Raw genomic sequence first — 22,263 nt, 5'->3', positions numbered from 1 at the left:
GCCTGCTGGGATCTCTTTGAGTCAAAGGGATGAGATCTGGAAACCAGACACTAGGGCTAGGTGGAGCTCAAAATCCACCTTAGATGTACATCTCAGTTCCCTATAGCTATGCCTGATAATAGCACAAGACAGACCAGAGCAGCATGCTAGCTGTCATGTTTGCTGTCACCACAGATTTGATGGGGCTAGATTTAACGAGCTCCCCAGCTACAGACCATTGTGCTGGACTGCTGGCCAGAGGTGGGGTCCCATCCAGAGCAAAAAGGCACATCAGTCCATAGGCTTTCATATGCATGGCCTCAGTCCAAAAGCTGTAACACTGTGTGTACAAGGGAATAGTTACTGCAAGGGACAGAAACCTTGGTACTTCAGTGTCTTCCTAGCAAGAACATGATGCCACCTTTCAAGGCATGTAAGGAGAGGCCTTGTCAGCACAACTTTAGAGATTTGTTTTTTGGCTGTGTCATTTGGAGCTTTTTCCTCTTCTGTCATGGGTACAGTGTAGACAGGAAATAAAAGGAAGCAGAGGGCACAGCAGTGTTTACTTGCAGTATGTTGTCCCCATGGGCAAAGCAGAGCCTCACAGAAGCACAGAGTGGCTGGTAAATAGAACAGGCAAAGCTGGAAAGGAAGTGTCTGGTCTGCTCATGATTCTGGGCTCTCAGTTCTTGCAGAAAATGCTTCCTGTTTAACCATTCACTTCTCTCATATCCACATATTTACATATGGTTTTATGTATTTACATGAAATCCAACCCATCCCAAGAAGACCTAACTGGTTCTCATTGGGAGGTAGTAGAAAGGGGGTCACTCTAATTGCTGCCCAGTCTTGGGGATGGCCAGTACAGGGAACCTGTAGGTGCCTTGCCAAACTGCTGTGCAGAAATACAAGCTGATGTAAATCTGTATCACTAAATGAGTGCAATGGAAAAATGTACCTTTTGCAAATATGTTAGCATTGGTACAAGACCTAAGAAATGCCTTTTCCAAGGTTGGAGAAATAATTTTAAATCCAGAATAGCTGACTACTCTGACCAGATGTATCTGTTAAAAGCTGAAGGGATAAGCAGTGGGCACCCTGGCTGCTCTTCCAGCCTGTCGCACCAGGAGGCTGGATAAGCCCAGCTCCAGAGCTCAAGCATATACACAGTTATCTTCTATTCCCAGTACATAGCTGGGAGCCTGCAGCATGGTCAGCAGCCTGAAAGGGAAGATCCCAGTGGAGAAGCAGAGTGTAGGACTTCCTATCACAACATTCACCATCAGAGCATGCTAGAGTGTCTGCTTTCCAGCTGTGCTCCTGAGGTGCATGGCTTATTTTTAAAGGCTGCAAAAGGCACTGGACTGAGTAGCTCCTTTGGAGTCAGGCTTTGCTAGCTCGCTCTCTTGGGGCATGTAACTTCTTGAAACCTGCCATGGCCAGGCCTACTGGCAGCCAGGGCACAAGCTCCCTTCCCCCACCTTTGCTCCATGGCTGGCAGTCTGGCAATTCATTCTCTGTGGGTACCATTTTGCATCACTGCACTGATCCCAGGCCATTTGAAACCAGATCCACCCAGCAACTGGGACCTGTTCCTTTCTCAAGGACAGCTTCCAGGATCTAAAAATACCAATCCAGCACAGCAGACACACGCCTGGATCATTAGACAAGGCTTTTCTCCAGCTCCTGACACTGAAACAGTGAAAAACTAAAAAATGTCTACATGCAAAGAAAGCACCTTCTGAGGAATCCTCAGCCGTGGGCAGGTAGCTCAGCCACACCAACACAAAAAAGAAAGAGGAGAGGAGAGGAGAGGAGAGGAGAGGAGAGGAGAGGAGAGGAGAGGAGAGGAGAGGAGAGGAGAGGAGATGTGAAGGGCTGCATATAGATTAGCCTGTAACTTACATGGAAGATAAAATTGGAGAGGAGAGGAGAGGAGAGGAGAGGAGAGGAGAGGAGAGGAGAGGAGAGGAGAGGAGAGGAGAGGAGAGGAGAGGAGAGGAGAGGAGAGGAGAGGAGAGGAGAGGAGAGGAGAGGAGAGGAGAGGAGAGGAGAGGAGAGGAGAGGAGAGGAGAGGAGAGGAGAAGAGAGGAGAAGAGAAGAGAAGAGAAGAGAAGAGAAGAGAAGAGAAAAGAAAAGAAAAGAAAAGAAAAGAAAAGAAAAGAAAAGAAAAGAAAAGAAAAGAAAAGAAAAGAAAAGAAAAGAAAAGAAAAGAAAAGAAAAGAAAAGAAAAGAAAAGAAAAGAAAAGAAAAGAAAAGGAGTCATTGCTGTTACTGTAATTCACACTTAGCTCAGTCTATAAAACTTCTCTCTTCCTGGATCTATGCCAACAACTTCAATTTTTAGTGAATGCTAAAGTCAAGTTGCCCTGGTGATAAATGCATCTGTGGGGAAGGGAGGGGGGAAATCCCCTCTTTCCCTCTTTTTGCAGAGCTCAACAGTTTTCTGTGGTGTTTATGTAGTTTCTGTAGTGGACATGAAGATGTATATTAATAAGTGGCTGCAACAGAAACCAGCAATGAGAAATGAGAGCAGATCTTAATTATAGCATCCAGGATTGCCATTAGGATTGGAGCTGTAATCACAAAGAAGTCATCAGGTGGGTTACTTGGTGCCTGTTAAGCTGGAATGAATTTATAGAAGTGCAGAAAGCTAACAGTGCTGTGCATCTGTCTTAACATACATTAATATGACTGTCTTCATGGAGAAGACCAATGCATCAGCTGTATTTTTATGCATTTTGACCTTCCATCAGGTGCTTGGGGCAGGCATGCTGGTGGGTATCATTACTCTGATCAGGCCATCAGCAGCAGCAACTGCAGGCCACATCTGAGCAGGAGATGGCAGGTGGAAACACCAACATCACCATTTGCTGGGAGAAATTGCCATCTAGAGCCTTCCTCTGACGGTAGATGTGGGAATACCCAAAGGAGAAACAGGCACCTCCTTCACCTCAGTCAACAAACAAAACACCTCCTTGCAGGCAGATTAGAAAATGACATAAAATCTGTTGAGGACAAGTTTCCATTGACAGCAAAGAGCTGCTGAGAAATGAGTCACGCAGGAACAACTCAGTCAAACTTCCCACACTCTCACTAGGGACTCTGAAGACAAAAGTACTCCGATTTTGATAGGAAAATCAAACTAGAAATCTTTTTTTCTTCTTTTTTCTTTTTTTTTCTTCTCTTCTTTGGAAAACTTCTTTCATGACTGTGTAGCAGAAGTACCTGAAAGAAAAGCGAGAGCAGGAAGAAAGCCACTCTAAGAGATGGGGGAACAGAAAATTTCATTTCTAACACCCAACACATGTGCAAAACACTTCTCTGCAGCTTTCCCCACGTCACTGGGAGCTGAACCTTCCCCTTGCTTTGGCTCAAATGTGACCAGACTTAATCCCCATACAGAGGAAAAAAGAGACCATGATGCAATTTTGCTGGGAATGGGAATATTTGTCCTTCACTTTGCTGAAAGCATTGAAAATGTAGGTAAGCTCCTAGGCAAAAAATGTCAAAAGTTTGTTCAAAGTTACAGTTAGTCCATTGGTTTCACCCACTCTTTTAGTAGACTGGAATTTGCTGTGCTGCTTCCATCCTCAGCTGAATAGAGAAACTGCCCTAATTGAAATATTTGGTAGTTTTGCAGAACTAAAAAGAGGAGAGCCTAACATGAAAGAGATTTATTGATAGCCATCAAACATTTCATCATGAGCAAACTAGGAAGCGAGTCTAACTGAAAGCAGCAAGACCAGCTCTTTTCAAAGCAAGGCTGTAGTTGAACAAGTTGAGGACAGCGTAAGTAGGAGGAAAGCAGGATACGCCACTAATACAATGCAGGTTTCCCACTCCTGCCCCTCACTACATGACCTCAGGCAAGTCACTGATGCTCCCTGAGCAACCATCTCCCTCTGAATATGAAAATGGAGATTTCCAAACTCCCTCGTGGCTTTGATCAAAGGTTTCTCAGGCAAAGAAAATGGTTTGTTCTGTGAGTGACCGCCAGCAGAGCCGAAGAGAACAGGAATCACCCTGAACTACTGGCATTTGAATGCACCTGGCTTTTCTGCATCGGTTCGTCCAAATGGCAATTGGCCAAGCTTTTATTATTTACTGCATGGAAAGATGCAGAACGTCTCAAAGCAGGGACTGTCTCCTGACACAAAGAGAGATCGCACTTCATATCTGTTGGCTGAAACTCTGACTTGCAGCCTGAAGTGTTTGAACTTGTCTGGAGACAGCTGACAGCTTTACTGAGGAGCCTTATGGCACTGGTGTTGGTGGCTCAGGAAATGTCCAAGCACGGGTATTTTATGGGTGCTGCAGGGTGTTCAGTGACATCAGCACAGCCAAACTCAGCCCTCCAAATGTGAGGCTTCAGGAGAGGTGGACAGGATATAAGCAGGAGGTGTTTTCTGGCCTTCCCTATTGATGAGTGATGGCTCCTATGGCCTATCCCTCCAACATTCTCCAGCCTACTGCGGAGGGAGGCCTACCTCTGCTCAAGAGATGGACATCCAAAGAAGAGGGATGGCTTTGTGATATAGATATAGATATAGATATATTCTCTATAAGGTTGTCTTGACAGCTGGAACTGAAGTGTGCTAGTGGGATGGAGCCTATAAAACAGCCTGGGCTGAGCTGAGGAGAAGCCACAGCAGGAAAACAGCAAAACATCCTTTTCTCTGAGCAGCTCATGCCATCGCCGAGGAACTCTGAGACATTTCAGGCAGTTGCAAAATCACAGAATCATAGAATGGCCTGGGTTGAAAAGGACCTCAAAGATCATCCAGTTCCAAGCCCCCTGCTATGTGCAGGGCTGCCAACCAGTAGGCATGACCTAGGGCTGAAGGTTCAGCAGCCAGTGACTTAGAATGCAGACCCTGTCTAAAATGAGGTTTGCTGCCAGCACTGGAGAACAAACTTGTGGGACGCTGATAACATGTAGGATGTGAGGAAACATCATCAAGGAGGGTCTTAGATTGGATATCGAGAAGAAATTCTTCATGGAAAAAGTAGTCAGGCATTGGAAAAGGCTGCCCAGGGAGTCCCCATCCCTGGAGTCATTTAAGAGATGTATGGACATGATGCTTAGGAGCGTGGCTTATTGGTGGGCTGGGTAGCGTTCGGTGATGGCTGGACTTGGTGATCTTAAGGCTGTTTTGCAACCTGAATAATTCTGTCAGTGATAAATGGCTCCCCATGTCCACTGTGGCAGTGTCTACACCTCTAACCTCACCACAGCATCCAGGAACAGGCTAAGGGTGTTGGGTTGTGAAGGTAGAAAAGTTCTGGCAAAAGCAGGAAAACGCCATAACTTAAAGACAAGCGCGGGACTGGGCAAAAAATAGGAGAGTTTCATAATGTGCTCACATAAACAGATGAATTAAGCCTGCTCTCCAGACAGTTCTAGCCATATCTGCCTTGCGAGTGCTTGACTTTCGCACCTTAACACCGTGCTCTCGGCGTGCTTTTTTTTCCCTCTGTGTTGTATATAGAAAATACAGCCGCCCGCCCAACTCCGGCTCCGAAGTAAAAGAATCCCCGTGTTGAGTGAGTGCAGGCGCTCACCGGCTGACACAGCATCCCCGTGCAATCACAAGGGTCTCTTTATGGAGCAGCTCTGCGGGCACGCGGGGCCGAGGCCAGCCTAACCAAATCAGCGGAGAAAAATAAACATCCTTGTCTTGGAAGTGCCTAGCACAATTTCATTAAGCCAGACGATGCCTGGGAAGGAGCCGGATGTATATTTATTGAATTGAGTCCTAGGAGAATAAAAGGGAAAAAGAAGCCTCTGGCTGTTACGGTGAGAGGGATTTAGGGAAACTAAACAAAGCAAGAGCAACCCCCTGCTCCACTCGCAACACTAAAAAAAGAAACTACAAAGTCATTCTTAGATGTAATTTCCGCAGAGGGTAATGCGAACATGCTGCGGTTTTAGAACAATTAAATGAAGAAAGGTGTCTTTTGGAAAGAGGGGCATAAGAATTACGAGCGTGTTTCTGACCAGCGGCATTCCTGCATGTTTTACCGTACGCTCTGGACACGGGCCCACCTCCAAGGTAGAGCGTGAACATAAAACATTTCCCCAGTTGTTTTCCCCACTCCCATGCAGTGATGCTGCACAGCTCCAAAGTGGCTCCCGGGCAGCGCTCCCTGGCCCAGCTTTGGCTGGTGGTGGCAGGGAGAGGCAGCTCAGGGCTAATTAGAAAATGAAAATGGACTCTCAGCTCCTTTCCCTGCTCCCATCCTTCCCGGGGAAGAGGTTTCTATTGCAAGGCACTTCAGATCAATCTCTGTTCATTTTTGCTGTGCTCCTTTTGTCTCTTTTTGGTTTTTGTTGTTTTGTTTTTTTTCCCAACTGGAAGGAGCTCTGGGGAGGCTATTTAAAATGCCTCAGCTACCAAAACTTCCAGTAAAGAAAGCACATTGGCTGTTCTGATAATCCTTCTTAAAGTGTCTCCTTCTCTAGGCTTAACAGTGATGCAACATTTCTTCTAACAAATGACCCCAAGTTCTTACCTGGCCCTTTGCAAAGGGGTCCAGCACTGGTGTTGCATTAGAAACATCTCTCTGCTCCGACTGAGAAAGACACAGAACGCAGCCATTCCTGCCTGAAAGACATGGAAATGCTTTGTAGGGGATCAGGACAGCAATATAGCAAATAGAAAACATTTTACAGGTGCCACTCTACTCTTTGACTTCTAGCTTGTATTGCTAGTAGGAAAGGATGAAGGTTGAAACTAAGTAATGGAAGAATTGCCCCATCCCTGGCGACATTCAAGGCCGGGCTGGACGGGGCTCTGAGCACCTGACACAGCTGTAGATGTCTCTGTTCATTGCATGGTAGTTGAACCAGATGGCCTTTAAAGGTCCTTTCCAACTCAAATTGACACAATAAGAAAAAATAAAAGGTATCCAACCAGGTATAGCAAAGCAAGAGATGACCTACACAGAAGAGCAGAGTAGCAGCTGGGACGTTCCTTTGCACTGCACCAATTCCCTCCAGCAGATGAGGCCAGCCAAATTGCTCCCCAGAATGGCAGAGCAATGATCCTGCATCAGCAAGGGCTATGGGAGATGACAGGTAACCCCACAAGATGCCAAAACATGAAAAGCATCTCTAAGCCATCCAGCTACTTGCGCCTGATTTGAGTACAATCAGCATCCCTTCCTCAGGTCAGCAGCGTTGTGTTATAAAGCCCTGCTGGTGGGAGAAATGGCAAGGGAGGCAGAGTAGCTGTGCTGGACTGGGGCACGGGGGCAAGCTAATTATTATCCTTAATTATCTAGGTGCACTGAGCAGCAGCAACGCTCCCTCTCAGAGTGGAGATGGATCACTACAAACCTCTTCAGCAGTCATTCCCCAAAGCTCCAAGTCAAACTGTAACAGAATGCAGAGTGTTAGAGTTTAATACTTTTTCAAGAAAATGAAAGGAAAAAAAAAGGAGCTAAAAACAGAGAAAAGGGCATGAAAAACAGATGAAAACAAACTCACCAACACCCAGTTACTACCAGAATCTAAAGGGCATGGAATCTGATACCTATTGCCTTTATCAGGTCAGGGTGTGACAAGGAAAAGAAGCAGATTGTGGCAGATTTTCAAAGCCTTGCTAACAGTGCAGACAACTGCAAAGCTGAGTACTCCACTCTCAGCCGTATTAAAGGCTATTTTCATAACCATAAACTAAGAGAACAATGTCTCATTTTATAATTAATACATATTGTTATTAATAGATTTAAACAAAGCTGGCTTTCATTCCTTTATTTAGTGGTGCATTTGGTGAAGCACTTAAAGGGGGCCACTCCAGTGTACACATATAGCCGTTTTAATTACATCCTGTGAATTTATTTTTCCAGGGAGAAATACTTCTCAGGGAAAATGTCTATAAAAGTAACTTTAGAAGCAATGTAATTTTGTGTGTGTTTCCTATAGGAAATCTGTTTAGTTTAAGTCCCAGGTTCTAACACTCTCTTTCATGCAGCAGTGCGACCTGAAGAATGCTGCTGACAGCTGTATTAAATCCTTGTATCTCTTCTGAAATGAAATTGCTGATGGATTTGTGAAGTCATATCTTGATGGGACTTTGCCCCCTCCTGCTCGATGGGGTTTTGCTTGCAGGATGACTCCTCCACAGCCCCCCAGAAAGGAGGCTGCCTATATAAACGGGCCCTTCAGGTGTTGATTTATGTGCCCACGTTTGGTGTTGCATTTGCAAGTTATATTTACCATCATTTCTTTAACCAAGGACAGCCCCACTGGATCTTAACTTCAGTTTCCCACATACAAGAAGAAAAACTTTATGGATTTCACAGCCATCAAAGTGAGAATTCCCAGGGAACAGATCCTCCAGGAAAGGCTTTGGTCAGGCTTGTGAGTTTCTTTCTTTCCCCTCGGAAGTGACAGAGACAGCTGGAAACTCCAGCACACAGCCCCTTTCTCACCCTTAAACTCCTCATTTCTGGGACTTGCAAGTATCGTTTCACTTTCTAACTTCATCCTGATCTTCAGGAGTTAGCAGTTAGCAAGGTTTCATTCCTTGGCCAAGGGAAAGCCTGTTCTTTCCCTAAGGACCTGGAGGCCAGTTCTACAGCAAAGGGGATGCACTAGGAGTCGTGACAGTGACATGCAACACGTAATTAGGCTCAAGTTAAATGAGAGAAGAGGCAGTTGTCCTTTCCAGACTCTGGGCTGCAGAAGAGTGACCAGTTACATGGCTGGAAACTTGCTCCAGGTTTGTATGTGGTCCTCAAAGAAAAGTTTATGAGGTTGAAAGTTTCCGATGTTAAGAGTTGCCTTAATAAGTGATAGACTTTCAGCTTACAGGAAGACAGTATCATCTGAGATCATCACATTCCACAACATCTTTTGTCCTAATTATCTTAGGCTGACTGGCTTCTGGCTTGAAATTGACCACAGCTTACATAGAATCACCAAGGTTGGAAAAGACCTCCAAGATCACCCAGCCCAACTGTCCACCTACCATAATATTTCCTACTAAACCATGTCCCTCAGTTCAACATCCAAACATTTCTTGAGCACCCACAGGGATGGTGATGCCACCACCTCCCTGGGCAGCCCATTCCAGCACCTGACCGCTCTTTTCAGAGGTTAAATTTTTCCTCATGTCCCACCTGAATCTTCCCCTGGCACCAATTGAGGCCAAACATGCTGTGCTGACAGATCCTGTATCAGAAATGTCCTCTTCCTTTTCCTTTCCATCATTAGACAAAGAGAAGTAAACGCAGTGTGGATTGCTGAAAGCAGATTTTGATCAGTGCTGTGTACTTCCGCTCCCACTGCTGTCAGGTTTCATCCATCTCAAAAATTACATCCTTCCAGAGCACAGGGGGAAAGAGTTGGTGTCATTTTAGACGTAGGAAAAATTCAGTGAAGTACAGAAAAATTAGCTTTCCCACGAGCAGGTAAGGCAGATCAGCTTTGCCTGCTTTAAAAACCTGTCCTGGTTACTTATGCCTTGTGGTGACATGTAATTTTCACTGCTCACTTGAGACAGTGCATTAGCAGTACCACAAATGAGTCTGTAAGGAGCATTTTTTAACTTCAGTAAAAGGAGTCTATCAATGCCACAACATGTGGAATGGCATTTCATTCTGCCAAATACACTTAAGAAACATTCAGAAAGTGCTGTAGGCGAGTAAAACAGGGAGGGAAAGACAGTCTCATAAGAAAGCAAATCTCCAACTGACAAAGTCATTATTAGCCCCTGTTAATTCTTCTCTACTATTATTATTGATCTCTGTTTGCATCATTGCTCCACTGCTGCAAACAGTGTACAAAGATGATGTACAAAGCCATTTAAACCAAGCAATGGAAAGGAGGTGGCCTGCCTCAAACTGAAAGAGATCCATTGCTGAGCTGGAGAGGAAGCCAATGTAGTGAATGCTGTTGCGTTCCCATGCCAGCACTCTTCTTGCTTTGATCTGTAAGTCTTTGGCAGGACTTGATGTCTGATCTAAATTTATCTGGATTTTGGACCAACCTGTATGGAGCTGTGTAATCCAACAGCTCTAAGGCTGCATGTAAAAAAAAGGCTCATCTATGCATACTTAGAAGCTCTAAGAAAATCTGGATGGTGGACTGAAGTCATCTTGAAAGGCTCTGAACCTTACACATCAGGTGCTGAAGTCATGGCTATGACCAGGAAGTACTGACTCACCTAATTAACTACTAAAATCCAAAGAGAGTGGAAGAGACTCTGTTGAATGGATAAAATGGAGAACAGGAAGACTAGCAGTTCCTACACACTTTCCAGTTGGATTGCTTTAAAGGAAAAAGCCAAGATCAGAGCCAAGGCAAGAATAAATGGCATGGAGCTCTCTGGAGTCCCCTCTCTGGAAGCAAGGCCAAAGGCTGGAACAGTGCATCCTGTCCCCTCGCAGCACGATTCACACTGACATGTCATGCTCATGCTTTCTGGAAAAGCTTTTATTTTTCTTCATAGACTCGGTTTGGGTTGGAAGGGACCTTAAAGCCCACCCAGCCCTAACCCCTGCGATGGGCAAGGACACCTCCTACAGGCCAGGCTGCCCAAAGTCCCATCCAGCCTGGCCTTGAGCACTGCCAGAGATGGGGCAGACACAGCTTCTCCAGGTAGGCTGTGCCAGGGCCTCAAAATCCTCACTTCACCATTTCACCAGGCTTGGACACACAAAGAGGAAGGCTGACTGGTTGAACAGTTACTTGCCCAACAGGTGATGTGCCACTGTTGCCTGGAATGAGAGGTGCTGCTCTGATATCAGGTGGCAGAATAAGGTCCTGCTTGGAGAGGCTGGTGAGGAGACCTCAAGACTCATCCTGCTTTGAAGGGACAGAAGACAAAGTTGTAGGGCTCAAAGCACAGTCATAGGGTCCTGCACTTCTGTTGAGGATATCTGAAGAAAGGATAAGACAACAGGACAAATTCAGATTATTTTTATCTCACGAGTGCATAGAAAAACAACTTACTTCAGGAAAAAGGCAAACTTAAACTTCTTTCGTACTGATGAAAACAACTGTCCAGGTTTGGCTTTGATGAGCATCATGTTCATTTATGAATTTTTTCATGAATTGTCTTTCCAAACTCTTTTTCCACTGCTACACAGCAAAACAATCTGTAATTTGGTAACCCTGTCTGTACACAAGGTCTGGTGGAAGCCCTTGCAAGGCTCTCATGGAGCACACTGTCATTCCAGGAAGATGCCAGCACACTATTCTGTACCAAAGTGAGGTGCACACAGCTGGCACTGAGGTTGCAACTCTCTGCCTTGGTTGAAGTCCTCATTACTGCTTTCCACGCACCAAAGGGTTTGGACAACTGGTGAAGTCTCCGTGGTTGGTTCTATCTTTCTCTATGGCAGTGGAAAAAGAGCTTAAGGCCTTATCTCCTATCACCCAGGTCTCACCTCCAGCCTCTGGCTTGCCTTTCCTTCACTTTGTCCCTGGGCAATAACCACCCTGTGTCAGCCCTGGGAGTTAGGTCATTTCCTTCCTCCCTTCTCTCCAAGGGGTTTTAATTAGCAATGCCATTGTACTCCTTAATTTGACTGTATTTCTGTCTTCTAGTTTAAGCCCTCCCCTTCCCACTCTTTTTTTTTCCCCCTCATGTTATGAGCCTTTTAAGACACAGCTGTAAAACTCTGCAGACCATATATCATAACACTTCATAATCACACTTACATTTTAGTAACACAACAGCAATCAGCTCATTCCTGGCGACCTGGCGAGCCTGAAAGCACTGCACCAACACACATTAATAACGGAGCTGGGAGCAAAGTGTGGGGCTGGAGCCCCACTGCCCCTGGCTGCTGTGCCCTCCGAAAGGACCTCACTGAGACAAAGCTGAGCTCAGGGGAGTCAGGCATAAATGGGGATGGCCTTCATTTCTGCTAGGACATGTGAAGAACAGACAGAGCAATAGACAGTGTCCCAGTATAGACTATGGAGTCAAGCATCCTTTGGAACATACATGCACACACACACAGAGGCATGTTCATCTGAAGAGAAAGGAGCTTTCACTCACGTAACATTTCACTAATTGAATTTTCTTATTTATTTTAGGTGAATCTGTCCAGAAGACGTGCTCCTGAGGTGCTGGGCTCCAGTAGGAACTTGGTTCATAGTAAAGAGGACAGTGAGAGCCTCACGTTGTGCTTGGAAACCATTCAGTCAACTACTGTGCAGACCAAGAATAGAACAGACAGGGCTCCTCTCAGTGTTTCCACCCTCAGCAATACGTCCACCACTTCTCCCGGCAAAAGGCACTGTGATTTTGGCTCTTGCTCTTTGTCTACCCTTCAGCGTGCTGAAACACAGTGCTTATATGTTTTTCTTCCTGGCTGCACGTTTAAAGCCCCGATCCAACGCTGAGGAGATCGCAAAGCACTTGCCACTGACTTTGGATCAGGTGCTGTATGTAAAATTTGTCCCAGCCAGACGTCGGTCACTAGGGTGTAGTTTTTGAGACTGAGTTTATATACTGAAGCCTGGGCCTGGACTTGGCTCCCTTACTGACCTTTCAGAAAGCCTCTTCTCATTTTGCTTGGCGTCTTTACTGGTTCTTGAGTCGCCTGTGGGTTTGGTAGTGGTTCAGGTTACTTGCTGATGGCCTGTTCTTCTACCTCGGCCTTTCAAGAAGAGTTCAATTCAGGATTTATAACAGGTTTTTGGTAGCACCTTCTGTACTTCAATCTGTAAAACCATTTCAGTTTAACCACCTGTTTTCACACGCTTATAATTTCACAAAGCATCCACCTTTTGGGATAAATTTTTCCATGCTTCAGCTCTTGCCCAAGGCACTATTATTTCTTTAAATAAAATTCCAAAAGTTAAAAAAAAAAAAAAAGTTTGATCCAAATCCATTCCACATTTTTTCTGCTTGGCCTGAGGCAAGCAACTTTCCCCATTAAAAAATAAAAAAATAAAAAATTCTAACCACATTTCTTCATGTTGAGCTTGAAGGACAAAGCAAAGCTTGGGAGCTGCTGCAAGCACTCTTAGAAGACAACTGACCATCCTTTCCAGGCCTTGCCTGACATCTACTGCAGCCTGTGGGAGCTTTTCTATCAAAATGGTCTTTTGGGCAAGCTTGCAACTACACCACTGCAGGAGTTTCAAATCCAGCCCATAAGAAGTCAGTAGGAGCCTTTCCAGTGACCTCAGCTATCTGAGCAGCTGTGGTTCAAAGGGTTGATGGGGACTCTGGGAGAAGCCAGCACAGCTTGTAAAATACATGCCAAGTTTTATTTTAGTTTTCACTCCCTGCTCTTCAGGACGTCTTAGGAAATGAAATGCAAAAAAATAACATCAGGGCAATACTCGTGCTGTAAGATCAAGCAGTCAAAGTAATCAGGAAATTGTTTAAAAAAACCTTGCTTTGCTCCAGAAATGTTGTCTCAGCTTTGCTGAGCCATTTCTGTTTTCCCCAGTGTTAAAGGTAACATATCACTTGTCTTATTTGAATCTGTCCTCATTTCTATTACCAGAGCACTCTGGTTCCAAGCTGCCTCTGGGGCCTCAGACATGGCAAAGAGAACAGTCCCAATCCCAAAGCTGCCTCCAAATTATTGCTCCTTCTGTCCTGTGAAGGCTTTCCAGGAGAGCTGTCTCGCTCATCGCCTCCACAGATGAATTTCTGGTGGCACAAGACTCTTCTCATTTTGAGCCCTGGCTTGGAAGCCCAGATGTCCAGTCTGCAGCTGCAAGAAGATAGGAGAAAGGGGCATGGGAGAAAAGGAGATCTGTTACCACCGTTGTATATGAGGAATGGAGAGGCTGAGACTGGGACACAGAGATGGGCTATATGTAAGGCTCCTGAGCCTCAGCCCAACCTGTCTGACCATCTCTCCTTCAACTGTGAGGCTCTCTGGGGCACTCTGCCTTCTAGCTAACTGCAAAAGCTGCACTCAACAATTAATAAGCAGCTTAGCCAGTCTGCTAGATGATGCCTCGAGTCCTGTGACTCAACAGCAGTTTTCCACCATCTCCTTTTCAAGCAGCTTTGCTATTTTGATGCCTTTTCTGTTGTGCAAGGCTGGGGTCATTGAACAGCCTCCAACCTAGAACCACTTCAGCATTTCCTCCTTTGAGTCCAGTGCTAAGACTCCCGTTCAAATCCTGAGATTTTGCTTGCCTGCTTTTTTGGATTTTAGCAGAACTGTTTATCTGCCCGGCCAGACAAAACCCAGTGTCATGTCCAACACCTTCTTTCTTTTTTTTTCCTTTATTACAGCAAAAAAAGCCTCAAGGCTTCTAAGCCAATGGCCTACACAGGAATGAGAGCCAATTACATACAAATGTATGTGTCAGTGCTGATTAATGCCTGCTTTTGAGCCTGGAAACACACTTGGAGTGTCTGTTTCCATCTCCCAAAGCTTTGGAGAAGGCAGCTCAGAAGAGGACACTTGTTAAAGAGCTGCAGCAGTATGACAATCTCACAGTGGTCTTTACCACCTGGAAACTTCAGCGCAAGAAACAGGACTGTCACTGAGCTGTTGAATCAGAAGTTGAGCTTCTTGTCCAACAAAAATGCCTGCTTGCCCTTGTGGCTTTCCCAGTTATGTCTGCAGCTTCAACAATGAGAAAGGGTGTCAAAAAGAAAGCCAAGCTCCAGGAGACAGCCAGAGCAAATACTGTAAGTATACAGAGTTATGGGTGTCCAAAGTAAGGGAGGCAGAGACAGCAGGAATGCAACTTAAATATTGGACACGAGAAAGGGCGCTTTGCACTTGCACAAAACACCTAAGGACCAATTTTCTGAGCAGGCTATGAGAGCGAGCTGGAAGCGAACGCCAGCAGCCAGCAGACACCTCCCACAACCCACCTCTCAGCAAATTTCATCCTTAATGGGACACTGAAATCCGCACTTAATAACCCAACGCTTGCCAAAGTCAGTGTGGCCTTTTAACAGTGCGATGAAGCCTCCCACTCCCCCTGGCTGTTTCTGCACAAGTGCCAGCAGGTGGCTGGGACCCGGCTCCACGTGGCCACAAAGCCACCCCGTTGCAGGGCTTGGATGGCAGCAGACATGGAGGCCGAGGCCTGCAGAGGAGGTTCATGCTCCTTTCCTTTTTGGGCTGCTGTCTCCCCACCGTGGCCTCGCATTGGAGGCAGCTGGATGCCTTCGGGTGATCCTGTTGCGCTCCAGTTGCTCTCCTCAGTTGCATACTGCGAGCCCGCAAGCCCCGTGCAAATACAGCACATGATACTTGAGAAAGTGACATTTTAACGTAATAACACATTTAACACGCGTTCCCACACAGCTTCTGATCGCTCCTACCAGCAGATATAAAACACAGCACAATAGAACAGTATTTAGCTGCAAGAGACCCTGGTCTCTCACCCTCCGCTTGGCTCCTAAAGACAAGTATCCTATTAACATGGGTTTTGAGTTTACAGCCCTTGGTCTAACAGAGTTAAACATAAAACCAGCCCTTTCTTGACACTTCTGTGGACAGGAATGAAAAGCTGAGACCCAGGGAGCACTAAAACTGGAGAACACCACTCCTTCCTCCCTGATCAGCACAGGCCTACATGCAAACCACAGCCACTGTGTGGGGCCGTGAATTCCTCCTGGCTGCGAGGCTGGCCTCAGGCACAAGCCGCTCCTCAGCCGAGCTGCCCCTGCAGCTACCAGGACCCCACAGGATGCTGAGGCCACCCAGAGGGCATCCCTGCTCTCCTCTGCCTTCTCCCATGCCATTTGAGTGTGGCCACAGCCGTAATGCTGAAAACCTGCTGCTGTCAAAAAATCCTGCCTGGCTCTTTTCTGCTCAGCCACTTCACTGCATCCAGGTTGCTCGGGATCAGGCACTTTAAATGTCAGTCTCTTGGTGCAGCTGTCCCTTTGCCTGTCAGGATCCTTTTGTTTGGACTAGTGAAGGCCCAGCATGCTGAGATAGAGAGGTACTTTTGTTCAGTTCCTGCCTTGCCAGGAGCAACAAGAAGCATGAATAAAACTCTGAGCGTGACCAGAAAAAATAAACCTTCCTGCTACATCAAGCTGCACACCCTGGAAAGGGCTGTGCATCTTTGGCCAAGCTAAACAATAGCTATCCCTCCTTGCAGCCCTCTTCTCCTCCCTTCTCTGAGAGTAACATTCATGGAAGAGAATGGCCTGCAAGAAGGGAGCACAGGAGAGTAAAACTAGCAGACGACAGGAAGAAAATCCCTCCTGCAAGAATTGCAGAGCAAAGACCAAACACAACTGGGTTGTACAGTGAAATATAACACAAGACTTCTTGAAAGAAATACCACTTCCACATCAGCTGCCAAAGAATTCCAGATCTTTACTAGCAAATAAAAAGGGAGCAACATTTTTTCTTTCCTGCCCTCTCTGTCCTTCTCCCAAACCTCAGTGCACAAAGAGGCAGGCATGAGTCATAAGAAACCTGAAGGATCACAGAGTGGCTTGGGTTGGAAGGGACCTCAGTGATCATCAAGCTCCAACCGCATGCAGGGCCACCAACCTCCATATCTAATACTACACCAGGCTGCCCAGAGCCCCATCCAACCTGGCCTTGAACAACTTGAGTAGTGTAGATGTGCTCGTTGTGCTAAGCAGTAAGCTGGTCAGCATAGGGTTATGGGTGGCCATGAACCAAAGTGGCTATAAAAACAATGCCAGGAGAAATGAGGTCTCAGCTTGCTCCAGTAGAGGCTGGAGTTAGATATGCCTGTGAAGAGCTTCCCAATCTCACCCTTGCCCATAGCTTTACAGTTTTCCTAAAGGCAGAGCCATCATTTATCAGTATGTCTTGGGACTTTCCCAAGTCCCACGGTCTTGGGAGTGATAAAGTCTTGAGGTGACAAGGTCTTCAGCTATTTCTGACATGTTGGCATAAAGTTAAAATGCTCAATTGTAACAGTTATTTTCAGGTCAATATACATGTGAAACCACTTAATCCTTAGACATTACTTATCAGAGCAGCTCTTTCCTTTCTTTCCCATCTCTGCTTACAGCAGCTACATTAAAGTGAAGCATTACTGTGATGGTCAGTGGACCAACTTGAGTTGCTGCAGAGAGAAGCATCTCAGGCTCTCTTGCCACTACTGTCTCTGCAGAAAAATAAATAAAGAAATAAAGAATAGTGCAAACGGTTAAAGGGTTCTTGTCTGCCCACAGGAGAGTGTGAGGAGGACTCCCAGCATGGCTGCTCACTCACAAGCTGTCAGAGTTGCTTCTGGTTCTTACCTGTCCCTGTGCTCCACGCACTGATGCTGACTCAGGACTTACCTCAGGTTGATTCCAGCTTCTGGCTTTGTAACGTGCGCTGCAAATACCACCGAGATTATTTAAATTGGACAGGTAGACTTCCTTTCTCTCTAGCATAAAGCCAGAGCCGCTCTGAATCTCCTGCTCAAAGCAACTGTTTCTTATCCAAACAGCTCCTCCTTCGCAGACAGCTCTGCTCTGCACTGTGTATCCCCAGCTCCTCCCAAGCACAGCCGACTCTTGGTCTCCAGCACCAGCAGACACTGTTCCAAAAACAGAGAAACCTGAAAGCACAGAAGAAATTAAGCACCTCTAATCCAACGTAAAGCTGCTAGCCAGAAAGTCGTCCCTGTGGCTAGGCTGCCAGCCCAGGAATTGAGAGATACTGTGCAGCTCCTTCACGCTGCTTGCCTTTACCATTTCCCATCCATTTCCTTTTAGACCAAGTCAGCCTTCTGAAACAGAAAGAGCTCTGTTAAAATATGCCTTTTTCCATTAAATTCATAAAAGTCCTTCCCATTTGTACCTGGTTGACTGGAAGGGGCTCTTCTGTCAGATGGCAGAAGCTCAGGAAGGTGAGTGCACTGGCCCTGGCTTCCCCACCTCTCACCTCGAAGAGAAATAATCAGCTCAACTATTACTGCTACTCAATGGCTCTGCTAAAGGCCCAAGATGTGTAAGCATTCCCCAAAGGTTTCTTTTGGATGAAGACACTGGAACTGTGAGTGTGAGGAAAGCTGCTCTGCATCAGCCTACCGTGAGGCTGAGAGATCCTTAAGAAACCACATCTGGGTTCTCAACCTCAACAGCAAGTGGTGGCTTTGGAAAAGTCGTGACAGAAGCGCTTGAGGGAGGGCCACCATGCAGAGGGGCTCCCCTACAGAGCCCAGCACCAGAATTTGCTGCTGAACTGACTTCAACCAGGGGGAAAACTCTACAGTACCAACAGGCCCCACGCATTCATTTTCTTCCTGATGCTCCTCGACTGCTGCCACAATCCAAACAAACACCAAAAAGGGGAAACGACCTGGGCGGGAGAACCCTGCCTCGCAGGGACAGGCACACACTCCCCATGTCTGAACACACATTTCACTGTGTATACAAAACCGAGAGCCTCAGTGGCCCAAAATAGAACCTAAAGCACGCATGTGACCTGTAAAAGCAGCCAACAAAATCAGTTTTTCAGCCCATTCCCGGGCACACAACAAAGTCAAGTCTGTGGGACACGGTGCGACATAAATTAACGCTAACCCGTGCAACCTCTGCTTCACAAGTCATAAATCTGAAGTGGAAGCTCTCTCTCTTTTCTTCTTGGTAAGCATTTCACTTCTGTGGCCGTCGGATGCAATTCGAGGCCTGGCTGCCATCGACTCAGCTTGGGATTTGGGCAGTAGGGGGAGGAAACCAATCCTTTTTTTCATCGCGTTAAATTAAACTATAAACTACACCTTTTAATTCCTTCTAATTAAATTTCTCGCTGGAAAACGGATACGTTATTTCTTTCATATTTTCTCACCAAACAGGGCAGGAAATGTGTTAGAAGAGGAGTGCCTTGGCCAGGTGGGCAGCTCTCTGGGCACCGTGGGGGGCTTCCTGAGAGCTGGAGATCGCTCCATGTCCAGCAGCAACCAAATCCACTAGGAATACTAGATGCACTCACCTTCGCACTTGCTGAGGAGAAATAAAAGCACTGATTCTTCCTAATTTTTGCAGTGAAGCTGCTTAGGAGCTAATTTTCAATTAGCTTTCAGTGGGCTGCATCCCCTCAATCATGTACAGGTTGGCTGATTTCACAAATGCCAGGCTTTGCTCTACAGACACAGGATACCAGAGCTTTGCAATTCTAATGCATTTAAAAGTAATTGGCATTTTTACCTCTTATGTTTCAAGACGTGCTCAAGGGAAGTAAGCCAAGAGGCAAGAGAGCATCTTTGAGGCCTCACAACTGTTCTGACTTCATGGAGGAACAAATCCTATACAGCAAATTGCAGCAAGGAGACAGCTGAAAGAAAGAGCATGCTATGGAGGAAGCAACAACGTGTCCCTCTCTCAGTCCTCCCAGCTTAGCAAGCACTCTGTGCCAAAAGGAGTTTCCATCTGGTCTTCAGATCTGCAGCATGGCAACACAGCACTGCTGAGACAAACCAGAGGTAGCTATAGCAAGATCAGGCAAGCAGGTCAATGGAGAAAAACCCAAATCTGACTCAGGGATGTGTGCTCCACAGCTCCATTGGAGATGGGGTATCCTACATTACACACAAGTGAGCAGAAATTCCAGACTTCCAAGCTGAATAACAACACTGCTGGTGTTCCTTTTTCCCAGGGTGGTGAGGATAATGAGACGTGAGCAATGGTAGCACTGTCTTCCTGAATCAGCAGGCAGCCTGAAGTTCACATTTGGAAACAGTCAAACCACCGAGCATTTACCACAAAGCCTGAAACACAAGCATTTGAGTGCCAGATCTGGCAAGAGCCATTCATTTGCAAAACTTAATTACACATCTGTGTACTTCCAAGCAGGACAGTATGCCAACAGAGCCAAAAATAGACTGAAATTCTGCCACTGATCAAGCAGGTTGAGTTAGAGAAACTGCACTTGGAAAGTGCCAATGAGGACTGACATTTTGGGGGAAAAGGAGCATGCAAAGTCTGCTATCCAGAGCATCTACCTTCATGCTGGGTGAGAAACCAGAGGGCCTTTAGTGGATGGAAGAGGTGTTCCTGTAGCTAAAGTGCAGAGTTTAAGACTGAAGGACTCCTAGTTCATGAGTGAGTGAGACAAATCACATGTAAGTTCTGACACCAGTAACCCCACCTGCAGTGCACTATAAACACGGAGTGGATCCAGAGGAGGGCTATGAGGATGATGAGAGAGCTAGAGCATCTCTGCTGTGGAGACAGGCTGAGGGAGCTGGGCTTGTTCAGCCAAGAGAAGACCTCACTGCAGCCTTCTGGTAGGGTCCAGCTAACAGCTGAACCTTTCTGGCTGAGAAACACTCCCCAATCCTAAAAACCAGAAGGATTGGCAGCCACCTCCTGACCCACACAAGAGAGAGGAATGTTAGGCATGTCATGAAGTACAAGTCCTGCTTCCCAGACCCGTCAGGCTCCATTAGCTCTAAAGGGGCCTAACAGTGTAAGGGATTTTTAAATCCCAAACCACTGCACTAGCAAAGTCTCCCTTGCTAATGAACCACCCACAGCTGAAAGTCAAGCTCAAGGCATAGGCAGTGTAGCATGTGCAAGAATCACAAGCAGCTATGCAGACACATATCCATATCTATTCTCACAGTGTCTCCCTTCCCCTTCACGAAGCACAGATGTTTATTTGAGCTACAAAGCCCAAAGCACAGACCTCAGAACTGGAAGTCATCAGTGGTCAAGAAATTCTCCATGTCAAGACTGCGCGGGGCTGGACACAGCCTGGTCACACCACTGCAGTCCCAGCACTGCTGAGGCAACGTTTATCCTGCATGGAGAAACTGCATCACCAGTCCTGAGCCCTGGGGTTTGTGGTGGGCATCATGAACACCTTTGGCTGTGATCAGACCTGAAAGACAGCGGACAGGCTCCAAACTTGGGTGATAATCAATGCACAGTTGCAGGAGGTGGCAACAAAAAGCTCCCAGCAGGAGTCTTGCTTTTCTGGCCTCTACATAGAATAGGATCACAGAATCCTTAGAGTTGGAAGGGACCTCTGAGGGCCATCCAGTCCATCTCCCCTGCAATGCACAGGGACACTACAGCCAGATCAGGGTGCCCAGGGCCTGATCCAGCCTCGCCTCGAAAGTCTCCAGGGGCAGGGCATCAACCACAACACTGGGCAATCTGTTCCAGTTACATCTAACCTCAATCTCCTCTCTCTCAAACCATTTCCCCTTGTTCTATCACCACAGACCCCGCTAAAGAGTCTGTCTCCTTTTTTACTGTAGAGATACTGCTTCACCAAATTAAAAATTGAGATGGCAATTCAAAAGCACAGAGCACAGCACTGTGTACTGTTCAGAAGGGAACAGACACTTCACATACTCTCTCACAGTTCCCTGCTTGCTCTCCAATCTGACCAAAACCTCATGCAGCAAAGCATCCTGCCCTTACAGTGACCAAAGCTAGGATGCAACTCCTAGGTGCAGTATGCTGTTGATTACTTTGAGCTTAGAAAATGAGTCACTTTTCATCACCAAAGCACTGAATTCCTGTCACAGTCCAAGTTCTGGGGCAGACTACCTCTAGGTGTAACCACAGGTGATTACCCAGGAAGGAAAATAAAATCCTCCCCACTAACTTACTTAAACAAACACGTAAAACCCTTTAAAACATTCATATTTGAGTATTAAATACTCACATTATTTGGTGGTTATCCTTTTGGTAGATTTTTTTGAGGCCCAGATATCAATAAGAAAGGAAAAAAAACAACCCAGAACTAGTTTTGCTAACAAAAGAAGGAAAAAGAGGACACTGCCACTTCATACATAATCCAAACAACATAGGAGTGGATGTACTCACACACTGTAAAAATCTTAAGGGAACAGCCTTGCAGGGGACCAAAGCATTCTGTGCTCAGGGCAGTGTCATACAGTTGTGTCTATGCTAACACACACTTTGCAGATTTAGGAATAAGGAAAAACTACAAACAAGAGGTCATTAGGAAAACAGTACAGACACCTGCAGTTAAATAAAAAAAAAACAAAACAGAGGAATTATTATTCACATACAAAAAGTTGCAGGAACATGCATTTGGGAGGAAACAGGTACTTAAATTAATCCTTTCCAAATGAACACACGCAATAAAAATGGCATTAACACCTGTGCAGATAAAGTACTTCTGCTCCCTGACATGGTGATGCTTGTATTGCATTTTCAGTCCTTCCTAATAAGATTCCTGATAGCTCTGAAAACACGACATCATCTCTGTAACGATGCAAGGAACTGCAAGTGACACAAGGCTTTACCTCTTGGTCTTGTGGCATCCTTTTGTAGCCTACTTTGCAAGATTCAGGAATCCCCTGACCTGCTCACGACAGCATGTTGAAAAGTAACCTCAGTGGACACGAAGGGAGGAAGGAGATGCATAGAG

The 22,263-nt window shown here is 46.1% G+C and overlaps 1 protein-coding gene across 1 annotated transcript in view; it reads right to left on the bottom strand.

The window, feature by feature from the left end:
* Window positions 1-22,222, bottom strand: part of ASB1 (ankyrin repeat and SOCS box containing 1) — a 38,475-nt gene extending 16,253 nt beyond the window's left edge. The window contains exons 1-2 of the mRNA XM_048952536.1: window positions 10,679-22,222; window positions 6,496-6,583 (exon numbers count right to left, since the gene is read on the bottom strand). Of these exons, the coding sequence (XP_048808493.1) occupies window positions 6,496-6,581 (86 nt within the window). The 5' untranslated portion in view covers window positions 6,582-6,583; window positions 10,679-22,222. The remainder of the gene's footprint in view (window positions 1-6,495; window positions 6,584-10,678) is intronic.
* Between the last annotated feature and the right edge of the window lie 41 nt (window positions 22,223-22,263).

The sequence above is a fragment of the Lagopus muta genome, chromosome 8 (assembly GCF_023343835.1).
Source record: "Lagopus muta isolate bLagMut1 chromosome 8, bLagMut1 primary, whole genome shotgun sequence".
Classification (NCBI taxonomy): Eukaryota; Metazoa; Chordata; class Aves; order Galliformes; family Phasianidae; genus Lagopus; species Lagopus muta.
The sequence above is the reverse complement of the archived record's forward strand: the minus strand, read 5'-3'. Positions and strand labels throughout refer to the sequence as shown.